Source organism: Spodoptera frugiperda, chromosome 1 (genome assembly GCF_023101765.2).
Source record: "Spodoptera frugiperda isolate SF20-4 chromosome 1, AGI-APGP_CSIRO_Sfru_2.0, whole genome shotgun sequence".
NCBI classification, from domain to species: domain Eukaryota; kingdom Metazoa; phylum Arthropoda; class Insecta; order Lepidoptera; family Noctuidae; genus Spodoptera; species Spodoptera frugiperda.
In genome coordinates this window covers 6885560-6896999 of record NC_064212.1, presented here as the reverse complement: position 1 = coordinate 6896999, position 11440 = coordinate 6885560, and the positions used below count along the sequence as shown (strand labels likewise).

Sequence of the window (11440 nt, the reverse complement as noted above, 5' to 3'; positions counted from 1 at the left end):
ACATAACCACAGAATAATAAGTAAAGCATAACCAACATCCAACATTACATACCTATCTAAACGAACAACATAACTGCTTTTGTGTTATAAAATGTATTTATGTTTCCCTTTCTGTATGCTTTTCGAAGTCTAATTTATCAAAACAATATCTATGATAATATAATATGTTTAACGTTGAGTCGAGAACTTACTCCTCAGTTTCATTATGTAGGCACTATCAGGCACTATGTTCATAAATTGTTTTTATAGTCCCATTAGTTTTGACGTTGTATTGTCGTAACATTGTTCTCATAAATATGTACAATAGGTAAATGATCAAATAATGTATCAGAGGCACCTCAAAAAACCACCCTCAACAACCGTAAGGGGCACAGAATCCTCCTAAAATAGACCTGTAGGGCTACTCCGGTTCTCGAATGCGAAATTTGGTTTAATCTTCAGCCGTAGGTTTTATTGATTTACTGATAAATTACTTAAAATAACGTTTTATTTTTAATTTCATTTCAAAACCTATTTAATTATCTTGATTTCATTGATCATTTTTGTCACGAAAGTTCGCAATAAATGGAATTGTAGTACGAAATCTGCAAAGTTTTGGACAAAACTTCGTTTTTCGATGAATTAGAGTAGGCCCCCCCTGCTCCGGAGCCCCGTCATCTTTTTTTTTTAATTCACTCGCAAGGATAAATCTTAAGTCGGAACATGTTACAGCTGATTACAAAAATAAAATAATAAAAGCGATCAGGATCTTCAAACTCCTTCCTTAATTCTCCAGTCTGTCGTCTTGATGTGCCATACGCCATTAGTCACTTAATAACTTTGTGAATTAGCTAGGATTGTGTAACATGTTCATTTAAAAAATTTAGTGCAAGTACAAGTTCACATACACATGACACCCAGTTCCGAAACAACAATTTGTGGACTCACAGAGTTGCTCCGTGCGGGAATCGAATCCACTTCACGTTGCACGATTCCGCTCACCCAGCCACCACACCAATCGTGCATTCAGACAAAATGATGCACAAGTCACACAAGACCACATTCCAAATTCTAATGAAAACATTTTTATAGCGTTACTGTTACTTGATAAAGTGGCACATTATTAAACAGTAAAATCATAGACTGGAGAATAAGGAAGCTGGAAGATTATGGTCACTATTGATTTTTTTTGTAGCCATGTAAATTATGAGAGATATTTATGCAAGTGAATTTTGAAATATTTTGATGAATGTCACTTAGTTTTGCATATAAAAGTACTCTTTAAACAATATGTGTACATTGAAATAAAATTGAGTTAATTTCTTATACTTTCTAAAATTTGTATTTGAATGTTAAATTGGGTGTTATTTTAGTAAAACAATGAACATTCGAGAAAAATATCCACAGGGCATGAGGGATGTTAGGGGATCTGAAAGACTAGCAGATGACTCCTTCAGTGGAACATTTCAATTTGGCACAGAATGTACCAAACACCTGTATTATATGCAGTGGCGTAGCGTGAGTGTCACAATTTTGCCGCCCCCTTATTTGTATTTTAATTTAATGTATACTATACATTACGTACATTTATAATACAGAACTTTTCGGCAAGAACAGTCATGAAAATGCACAACGAAGCTACATCTCTACGCATTGCCAAAGTGTCAAGTCGGTTTTAAATTTCCTGACGCTCAACAATCCGAACCGCACGCCGCTTACCACACCAATCGTGCATTCCGACAAAATGATGCAAGTCACACAAGACCACATTCCAAATTCTAATGAAAACATTTTTATAGCGTAACTGTTACTTGAGAAAGTGGCACATTATTAAACAGTAAAATCATAGACTGGAGAATAAGGGAGCTGGAAGATTATGGTCACTATTGTTTTTTTTTTGCAGCCATGTAAATTATGAGAGATATTTATGCAAGTGAACTTTGAAAAATTTTGATGACTGTCACTTTTTTAAATTTGTATTTGAATGTTAAATTGGGTGTTATTTTAGTAAAACAATGAACATTCGAGAAAAACATCCACAGGGCATGAGGGGTGTTAGGGGATCTGAAAGACTAGCAGATGACTCCTTCAGTGAAACCTTTCAATTTGGCTTTTCTGCAAAAACCAATTGTAAGAAAATCTATCCTGTAAAATTCTTGATGCCTCCTGCAAAGTTACATATTTTACAGTTATGAGATAAGGTTAAGATAAAAATAAGTTCAGTAAGGAAAATAATTACACACAAATTTTACTTAATATTTTATTTAAGCCTTAACAGCATAAACACGAGGAGGGAAAAGAGATTTCTTTCTGATTTCTTTCCTGGTCTTAATTTTAGCCTCGTGCTTTGTAAGGGCCTTACGCATAGCACGGGTCTTCTTGGTCCTCAAGTCCAAAGGCTTGTACTTCTTGTTTTTGTAGTGATTTCGGAGGTTCACCTTCATTTTCTGATGGTACACAATGTATACCCGGGCAATCGCCTTCCTCACCACCCGTCTAGGAGATAAAAAATTTATAGTTACTTTAAGTGTTATAAAATAAATACCGTAATAGTGCTACCCTTATTAATAAACACAAAATCAATAGCTCTTGCTGTTGGAGGCAAATTAGATGTAAGATAATTTATACACTTAAATGGAACAATGTGTAGGAAGAGGATAACCACACAATAGATGGATGCAGGGTATAAAATGTTACGAAATAGGTGGGTTATATTCAATCTTGCTTATCAATAAAAGCTATTATTAGATCTAGCCCTACTAAAATACCAACCAAATTGTAACAATATAACTTAGGAAAGTAATATCCTAAAGGTTCTACTTCAATAGAATTTCAATAAAATGATTATACTCATACATATTGTGATAGTAGTTCAATTATAATAGTATTTCCTGACATTTGCACTGAAAATGTACGAATCAATGAACAAAGAGTAAGCAGAAAAGAACTCAACTATGTTAAAAGTCGTATTCACAACACACATGAATATTACTACTAACAACGAAATAAAATATCCTATTTGACTAAGTTCAAAATCTAGAATTGGAATCATTGTCGTTTACAAGAACAGCTTTACAAATCCGATACTTTAAGTAGAAGTAATCAAACTATTGAAGACTGAATAATCTTCCTTCAAACATAATGTGTAGTAAATAAAACAACAATACTCACATTTTGGATAGTTTGGACGCGACTCCGCCAGTTACTTTGGCGACACGCAAATTTGTCAGCTCTGTTTTCAACTCTTCGAGCTGCTTGAACAGCTCCTTTTTGTCTTTAGTGCGTAACTCGGAGCACTTAACCTTACCCTGAAAATTAACCATATCACTGGTTAGATCGGTCACATCACTCCACTTACTTGCACCATGATAAAATAATAAGAGGGCACTAAATTAAGAAAACATTAAGAACACAATCTTCATAATTGGTAGTTAACCAAAACATTTTAGATCAAAATATTTCATGTGTATGGACCGGTTAAATTTTAACTTTCGGCCGCATGTAAACATAAAATCAATTATTCATATGATATAACGAAACACATAGAAGGGGGTTTCATAACTATAACTTTTAACACAATCGTGATGGATCATATTAAAAAAGATGAGAAAAATTTACACAAACCATTTTGAAAACGTCTCGACTCGCGTTTTTGACGTAAAGAAAAGAAATTGAAGTATTTGGTGTTGCAACTTTTAAAATGATTAAATGTCATTGTTATGTCAGAAAGTTCAGAAACGTTTCGCTTATTTTACTTATATGTATATGGGCTATGGACTATAATAATAGGCACACTTGATATTTTTATTATATTTATTTGGATCACCAACAAAGATACATTTAATACAAACCTTTTATTTACATTAAATATTTAACATCTTCAATTATAGAGTTAACCACGGCTTAACTGTAAAGTCCGACTGTACTATTAAATCGTAAGGTGTTTAAAACACACAGTTGAACTGTACAATTTTACTTGAAGGTGTGTAGCGTTAATTCGACTGTACAGTTAAGCTGCATAGTTAAAACGGAAGGTATATAGTATGCATTATTTGGAGAAGGTTACATTTTTCTTTCAGTCAGTTTCATTTTATAAAGTACAATTTTTATAATTAATTTTATAAAGTGTCTTTCTTTCAACATATTTTTTATGTAATGGATGGATGTTTCTATAAAAGTGGAACTGCGCGGAGTTTAGCATAGCAGAGCCGGGTAAACAGGTAGATGTCAGGAGTTTTCACGAAAGCTGCACAGATATGAATAGAGCAGAGCTAAGATGCATAGCTGGATGAAGTGGAGCCGAGCTTTACCGAGCTAGCCATTTTCTGTCTGCTCCATAGACATTGAATCCTTAGGATTACCTGTAGACATTCAATCCTTAGGATTATCTGTCTACGGTCTGCTCTATGGTACAATGAGAATGTCAAATTATCACATTGTCATACTGTCAAATTAAATGTCAATTTGCCTGTCTGGATTGTCATTAAAAACGTCCCGCGAAGAAAGAGTATTTAATATAAGTAAATAATTTTGATTATAAGCATGTACGTAACGTATAATAATCGTAATAGGTATTAGGTTTATTCCGGGTAAAGTGTATAATCTTATAGTAAAATATAAAATATAGGGTATAGTACTGATGGCGGTGCTCTGTCTTTTATAATCGAATAATTTTTAACTTGTTATTTTATCGTGTAAAATTTGTGATTGCTTTCGTTGAGTTGATTGAGTTTTTTAATTTTACGTTCAAACATTTTCTCTACAGTATTATTTAATTAACTTGAAAGATAAATTACCGGCGTGGCTGTTAAATATTTCTCATTTTTTAAATACTAAGATCTAGGTGAATATTGTACCTTGCTCTTGTCCTATGAAATGAAAACTATAATCGGTTGTCTTTATATTCTACAACTTACATGTACCATATAATTGTTCCAGCCTCTTTAAAATCATGAATGATAACAATGAAGTCTTTAGTATAAATTACAAAAAATCTTTACAATATTGGGCAGATATACCACCTACGGTTGATGGAGTACTTGGAGGATTTGGATTTATTTCAAATGCTGATATAGAGGGATCTGAGCTTTTCCTAAAGTCTTTACTTTCATCTGAGAGTGCTCCTTGTACTAATGTTGCTCTAGATTGTGGTGCTGGAATTGGTAGAATAACAAAGTATTTATTATTACCACATTTTGAATCAGTTGATGTGGTTGAACCAGATGAAAAATTTATTAATTCTATCAAAGAATATGTGGGTGAACTTGCATCAAAACTGGGCACACTGTACAAAGTTGGTTTACAAGAGTTTGTTCCTGTAAGAAAATATGATGTTATTTGGAATCAGTGGGTCCTAGGATATCTTACCGATGAAGATTTAGAAGCTTATCTCATACGATGCAGGTGTAATTCAGTTTTAAATCTTTATGTTGTAATCTTTATATTCAAATAGTTAAGTAATATATTAAAATCAATTATGTTTTCTTTCAGAGATTCGCTGTCTGATAATGGGATAATAGTTGTAAAGGAAAATGTTACTTCTTCGGGGAAAGTTGAAAAAGATTCTACAGATTCATCAGTTACAAGATCTTTTAAACAATATATTAAAATATTTAAAAAATGTAATTTGAAAAGAATTAAGCAATGTAAACAAGCTAACTTTCCAAATGGAATATATCCTGTATATATGTTTGCATTAGTACCTAATAATAAGAAAATAGAAAAATCAATAGATCATAGTATTTGATACAATAAATAATGTAATTATTAAAAATGAAGTTTTAATAAATATATTATGCTCTTAATTAGTCTAACATTCCTTTTTACATAATTATTAAAATACAATAAGTAGTTGCATACAGGTTCCAATCAGAACTACACAGGTTTGCAGACGTAGCACATACAACTTGGAAAGGGATTGTCCCAATATCAACTCGAGCCATTTAGTATTATTTGGATGCAACTCCACACTTACTGTACACTAACGTAATCGCACGAACCATGCTGGGGTCTTCAATGTGGAACGGTGCTGTAACATCTCAAGTTACGTCAATGTGATGTGGACGTTATTCACGTGACCATAGATCGAGGATATACCTCATGATCGTTCTTTTATTTCTGGGGCAATTATGAGAAATTTCGTGGCATCTAATTCCAAATATGTAGGTAATAGGGATGATGAGAGGGTATTAAAACTTTATTAAGTCCATCAGTTAGGTAATGAAAAATTATTAGGCACATATTTTTTATTTTGTCATATAACATAACAATACTTAGAAAAAACGGATCAAAGTTAAGGAGTGGGAGTAAATACGTCATTTCTACGTATAAAATATACCTAGAAGTGACGTCATTTCCAATCAATAGATAGATAATCTTAGAAAGTATTTGTTTCCGTAATAAAATAAAAAATACGTGTCTAATATTTTGAAATAATCTACTGACATTAAAATAAAAAAATGTTGTCTACCCTATTGGTGGAAGATGGAAATTGAAATTTCATCCCATGTAGGGGTTAACAGGAGGTCCCATCTCCCCGATGGGAATCAACATTTCTCAGGTCGAATGTGGTCCAACCAGTCAATTAAAAATCTATGCATATGATTTGAATTATTTTTGAAAGTACCTAAAATTAAGTCTTCCTTTCGTGCTGAATAGCATTGCATTCGAGGGACACCCGGCACCCCATGCTGATAGATACTTCAGTCAGTACCTATGTAAGTAGGTATACTCGTATTATACCTAGCACTAGCAGCTATGCTTTATCACCTTTGCATTATAATTATATTCAACCATATTATTATAGCAAGTTCCTGTGTAGGTAGGTAATGTAGATTAGGTAGTACATATTGCTTAATATGGCTTTTAAACGTCATATCTTCTGATTGGAGCCGTGTCTATATTATAATTGTTTATTTTGATATAGTTTCTAATATGTTCACGATCATTTTCGGTCAAAAGAGACCAACTTTCTAACTCTACCAATATTTCCAAACTCATACAACTTTGAATAATTCTGTCTACAGATATCATTGATAAGTAATCAGATTGCATTATACGTAATTCCTTCAAATAAATCAGTGGATTTTTGTCTAATATTTTAAACATTACATCGTCAGTAAGTTGAATTGCCGTCCCTATATGAATGAATTGTACATTCAAGCAATTCGTGAGAATGAATAGTAATTGTTCTTCTGTGCACGTAGATACGAAAGTAATTTTTTTAAGATTACGAAAAGGTTCAATTTCTAATTTTTTTGTGTATAAAGACGTATGCTGTATAAGTGTACAATTATATAAAGTAAGACTTTCTAAAAAAGGGCACATTTGACTTATATACATAAGTGCATTTAAATCAATTTGATCGACGTGCTCTAAGTGTAAATGTACAAGATTACAACCTTTGACTTGTAGAACTTGCTTTATTTGATCTGCATAAAAGTCGCATGATAATAACTTAAGTTCTCTGAGGTCTTGCAAACCTATTAAAACCATTAGATCACTTTGTAAAGTGTTGTGAAAAACAGTCATGCTTCTTATATAGGGACACATTTGAACGGCTAATTGTAATTGATTGTTTGTTGCATAGCGACTAACATAAGTCTTCAAATGAAATGTTATCCCATCTGAATAATTAAGATCAATGTGCTCTAAAATCTTGCCTATTTCGTCACATCTGCCTATATCTTCGAGGTTTTTGCACTTCAATAACAACTTTATAAATCCTTCCATAGTAACAAAAGTTCTGTAAAGCTGAATGCTTCTTAACTTTTTAATTTTCGTAACAATATCCATACTGTCGTTAGTAATGCATTTTGAACAAGAGACGTCTAATTTTTCTAGAAGATGGCAATTATCTACTATACATTGTAGTATATTATTCGTACAATCATAATTCATAGTTAAACATTTTAAGCGATGTAACTCTTTTAATGATTTAATAATGGCATCTTCCATGTCTGCCGTTTTCCAACCTCCGGATAATGATCCTAAGTTTAAGAAGACTAATCCGTTAAGCATGTATAGCTTGGAGTAGAAAACAGAACGCAACATCTTCGGAATGGTGTCAATTGACACGATTGTTAGTTTTTTTGTAAACAACACTTCAGCCATTCTTATAATTACATTCATTTGACTGACAAATTTCCCCATGTTGCGTCTAAATCCCATAGACTGCTTGGTCTTTTCAAGAAGTTCTGATAGTGCTCTAATAGTTTCATTTACCAATAAGTCGTGAAGCATCCAAGGAACGTTAATATCTAAATATACTCGAATTTTATCGATATTACGTGTCAGAACTGATTGAGCTTCGTTGGTGTCACGTTGCGAAAGCATTATAATTGGTAGCATTTGTTGTTCAGCTTGTTGTGCTATCCAATCTCCAAGACCGCTTAATGCTAGCGTCTCCAACTTCTTAGGCTGCTTGTATCGTGACATATTGACCTGAAAACAATAAATTGAATAAAGTAATTTATCTATATAGTTAGGTGGTGGGCACCTATGTTGGTACTCAGTGCCGGCGTTAGATGCGCGAGATGGGCCGATGGCCCAGGGTGACAAAGTCTGGGGGCGCCAATAAAATTAAAAACTACTACTAACACTTGATATTGATTCCCTCATGTGGGCGCCACATTATTTTCGCCCGGGGTGTCAGTGGCCCTTACACAGTGGCACTGTGGTACTACTATTATTTATTATCAGCTCATAAATGCCCGCTGCTTAGCAAAAGCCTTTTCCCATGCCGAGGACGTATGAGCATTATGTAGGTAGGTATAATCACCACGCTTGTTTAAAAGACTGATTGAAAATTATTGCCAGGTTTTGAAACCTCACATGCAAAAGAAGCCCGCGTCTTCACTTCCGCCCCACCACGACATTAACCTTTACATAAACTAGGTACTCCCACGCAGTTTCACTCGCTTTACTCGACTCCTATTGATTGCCATCCTGGATAAATGGACTATCCAATATAAAACGTACAATTCAAGAATAGCGCGTTCAAACAAAAATTAAACAAGTTATCTCTTCAGCTTTATACATTGTATATGTCTATTGGTTCCTTTTTATGTAAATATTATGGTACCTAAGTTTTATATCAATTTCTTTTTTATATCAACATCGATATCGATATACCTAGCTTCTTCCGCCTTGGGTGAAGTGAGAGGGAGTGTCAGACTTTTACTGACTAAAAAGTAGTTCCTACTCCTGCTTCGAGCCGGTAACCAGCTAGGTTGTTGGCAGCTCTGGGCCGAGCATCAGCCCCGGGCCTCATCTGTGGTGGTCTGATGGTCTATGAGACGCGGGCGCGGAATGCGACGCGCCGTACGCGTACGAAAAATGCTCTTTATTCGTACCTAGGTATTGATCCTTATATCAAAACAAATAAAAAATATTTAAGACTAAATATTTAAAAAAAAATTAAATCATTCGATTTGGATATTTCGTTCATAAGATATCAAGAGTTTATATAATAGAAAAAACTCAGTTTGTATAGCTATGCGTTGAAGAGGCCCGGGAGGGGAAAAGTAAACACAAACAATGTAAGTATATATAAAAAAAAGTTTAAGAAAATATATTTATAAATAATTAGGTAAGTATATCTTAGTTTTATGTTTTAATTTTTTTTTAGACACTCACTGTAAAACATTGTGCATTTTCTTTTATTATATTATGCCCGTGCGAAGCCGGGGTGGCTTTCTAGTTATATATAAACCAAAAAGAAATCTGTGTAAAGTGTTATAAGGTTGGTAGTAAAGCCTAGAATAACTAGAGTGTTACTAGTGCTGTAAGCCCGTAAATTGTACACTGTAGAAGAAGGCTATGTAGGTCCCTAAACGCAAGCTTAACATTCGATAGCTTCTTATTAATAAGTAGGTAGAGATATACCTACCTATTTAAGTACTAGGCTAGTAAGTACTTACCTAGTGATCTAAAAAAAAGTATGCACTAAAATGTCTTTTAAATATGTAGTTATGTAGGTACTCTGTAATTAGGTACTTACCAGCATAAATCAGGAGTTGAAGCTGCACTGATTACGCGATACTTTCAAGTGTTTTTATTAAGTTTGTATTTAATTTTATTCAACGAACTGCTAATAATTTAAAAGAAATTAATCGTAAATAAAAATATTGCTTCCTTGTATATTCGTGCCGTATTATGAATAGTGTGTGATATTGCGCATGCGCACATTTATATTTTTAGCTTTGAAACAGAAACTGATCTAGCGAAGTATGCTGCCATCCCGAATGTTGGTACACTGCTTCACTACCTACCTGTATATACAGACAACCCAGTAAAGCCAGTAAATAAAATTACATACAGGGACGTTGAAAAAAGGCAGATGTAATGTCACTGAGAATTGATTGGAGCACAAAGATTTTTTTAACGTCCTTGGTTACATACATTGTTGTTATATAATATGATCATCACATCAGTGTTCGCTAAAGCTAAAGGCAGAAATACATTTCTATTTCAGTGGTTCAGTTCAGTGGCGTGTCGTGACACTCGTGACGCCAGAGTCGGCCAGAGGCGGTTTCATGGTTTCCTATATTCATTTACTATGGTTAGAGGCACACTACTTACATGTGTAGGTACGCCGTACGTGTGTACATAATTATTTTCTTTGCGTGCGGAGGTTGTCTGAAATTGATTACATATATACATATTATCGTTAGAACCACAATACAAATACGTAAACAAAAAAAAGAGTACCTACATTGTAAAAATGGTAATATGCTCCATAAAATTATGCCGAAATTATAAAGCACGTTTAAAAAGTAATAAACAGGTCAATTATCTATCGAGAAGTAATTAAAAAATATAATTATTTTATTTATGTTTTTGACATAACTAATTTCCACCATATTTTATCAGTGCTACCCATTTTGATAGGGTTCCGTAGCCAAATGGCAAAACGGAACCCTTATAGATTCGTCATGACCATGTCTGTCTGTCCGTTCGTATGTCACAGCCAATATTTCCGAAACTGTTGTGGCTACGTACCAACGAACGAATGAACGAAAGTTCAAGTTCGGTATCTATTTTAAGGCTTCTCTATATACAATACAACAACAAAAGACTATCAATAATTACATTTGAACACCAACAAATGACACCATGGGCATAATAATTCGAGAGGGTCATCAATCCGTAGAAAATCTTAACACCGCGATTCAGAAAAATGACGTATTCGCAGAACGCAATCTATGGGTGAATAGATAAAACGTCCGCACAAAGCGTGTTAATTGTGTACTAGCGGCATTTTGCTTTTTAGTAATTTTATATTATCTCCGAAACTGTATGACCTATTGACATTCTGTAAATGATGTCCTTGTGATACTGAATTTTTATTTTTTTGATAATTGATAAAAAATAATATTTTGTTGCTTAAATAATCAACCAAAGTAAGTACCTAAACAATAAAAAACGTACCTTTAAAAGCTAAAATATAAAAGATGAAATA

The 11440-nt window shown here is 33.5% G+C and overlaps 3 protein-coding genes across 10 annotated transcripts; 1 reads left to right on the top strand and 2 right to left on the bottom strand.

The window, feature by feature from the left end:
* Window positions 1–2227: 2227 nt before the first annotated feature.
* LOC118273231 (60S ribosomal protein L35) lies at window positions 2228–3745 on the bottom strand. The gene is made up of 3 exons (XM_035590091.2): window positions 3604–3745; window positions 3151–3287; window positions 2228–2475 (listed from the first exon to the last, which is right to left on the bottom strand). The coding sequence occupies exons 1-3, from the start codon at window positions 3604–3606 to the stop codon at window positions 2244–2246; spliced, it is 372 nt and encodes a 123-aa protein (XP_035445984.1). The 5' UTR covers window positions 3607–3745; the 3' UTR covers window positions 2228–2243.
* Window positions 3746–4372: 627 nt separating this feature from the next.
* LOC118273230 (N-terminal Xaa-Pro-Lys N-methyltransferase 1-A-like) lies at window positions 4373–5752 on the top strand. Of its 6 annotated transcripts, none has more exons than XM_050697549.1 (4): window positions 4432–4568; window positions 4745–4822; window positions 4918–5382; window positions 5470–5752. In XM_050697549.1, the coding sequence occupies exons 3-4, from the start codon at window positions 4931–4933 to the stop codon at window positions 5723–5725; spliced, it is 708 nt and encodes a 235-aa protein (XP_050553506.1). In that variant the 5' UTR covers window positions 4432–4568; window positions 4745–4822; window positions 4918–4930; the 3' UTR covers window positions 5726–5752. The 6 variants fall into 6 exon arrangements, with proteins under 6 accessions (XP_050553508.1, XP_050553504.1, XP_050553500.1 ...); XM_050697557.1 differs by having other exon boundaries at window positions 4443–4523; XM_050697551.1 differs by lacking the exon at window positions 4745–4822 and having other exon boundaries at window positions 4373–4499.
* Window positions 5721–10497, bottom strand: LOC118273530 (uncharacterized). Of its 3 annotated transcripts, none has more exons than XM_035590548.2 (2): window positions 10251–10497; window positions 5721–8421 (listed from the first exon to the last, which is right to left on the bottom strand). In XM_035590548.2, exon 2 carries the CDS (start codon window positions 8413–8415, stop codon window positions 6844–6846), a length of 1572 nt encoding a protein of 523 aa, XP_035446441.1. In that variant the 5' UTR covers window positions 8416–8421; window positions 10251–10497; the 3' UTR covers window positions 5721–6843. The 3 variants fall into 3 exon arrangements, with proteins under 3 accessions (XP_035446441.1, XP_035446439.1, XP_050553454.1); XM_035590546.2 differs by lacking the exon at window positions 10251–10497 and adding an exon at window positions 9980–10244; XM_050697497.1 differs by lacking the exon at window positions 10251–10497 and adding an exon at window positions 9112–9363.
* Window positions 10498–11440: the final 943 nt, after the last annotated feature.

Coding starts and splice junctions, on each gene's coding strand:
- LOC118273231 (XM_035590091.2), bottom strand. Junction 2,476..3,150: donor GCGTCCAAACTATCCAAAAT/GTGAGTATTGTT, acceptor TTTATCTCCTAG/ACGGGTGGTGAGGAAGGCGA.
- LOC118273230 (XM_050697551.1), top strand. CDS start 4,931: ATGAATGATAACAATGAAGTCTTTAGTATAAATTACAAAAAATCTTTA. Junction 5,383..5,469: donor GCTTATCTCATACGATGCAG/GTGTAATTCAGT, acceptor GTTTTCTTTCAG/AGATTCGCTGTCTGATAATG.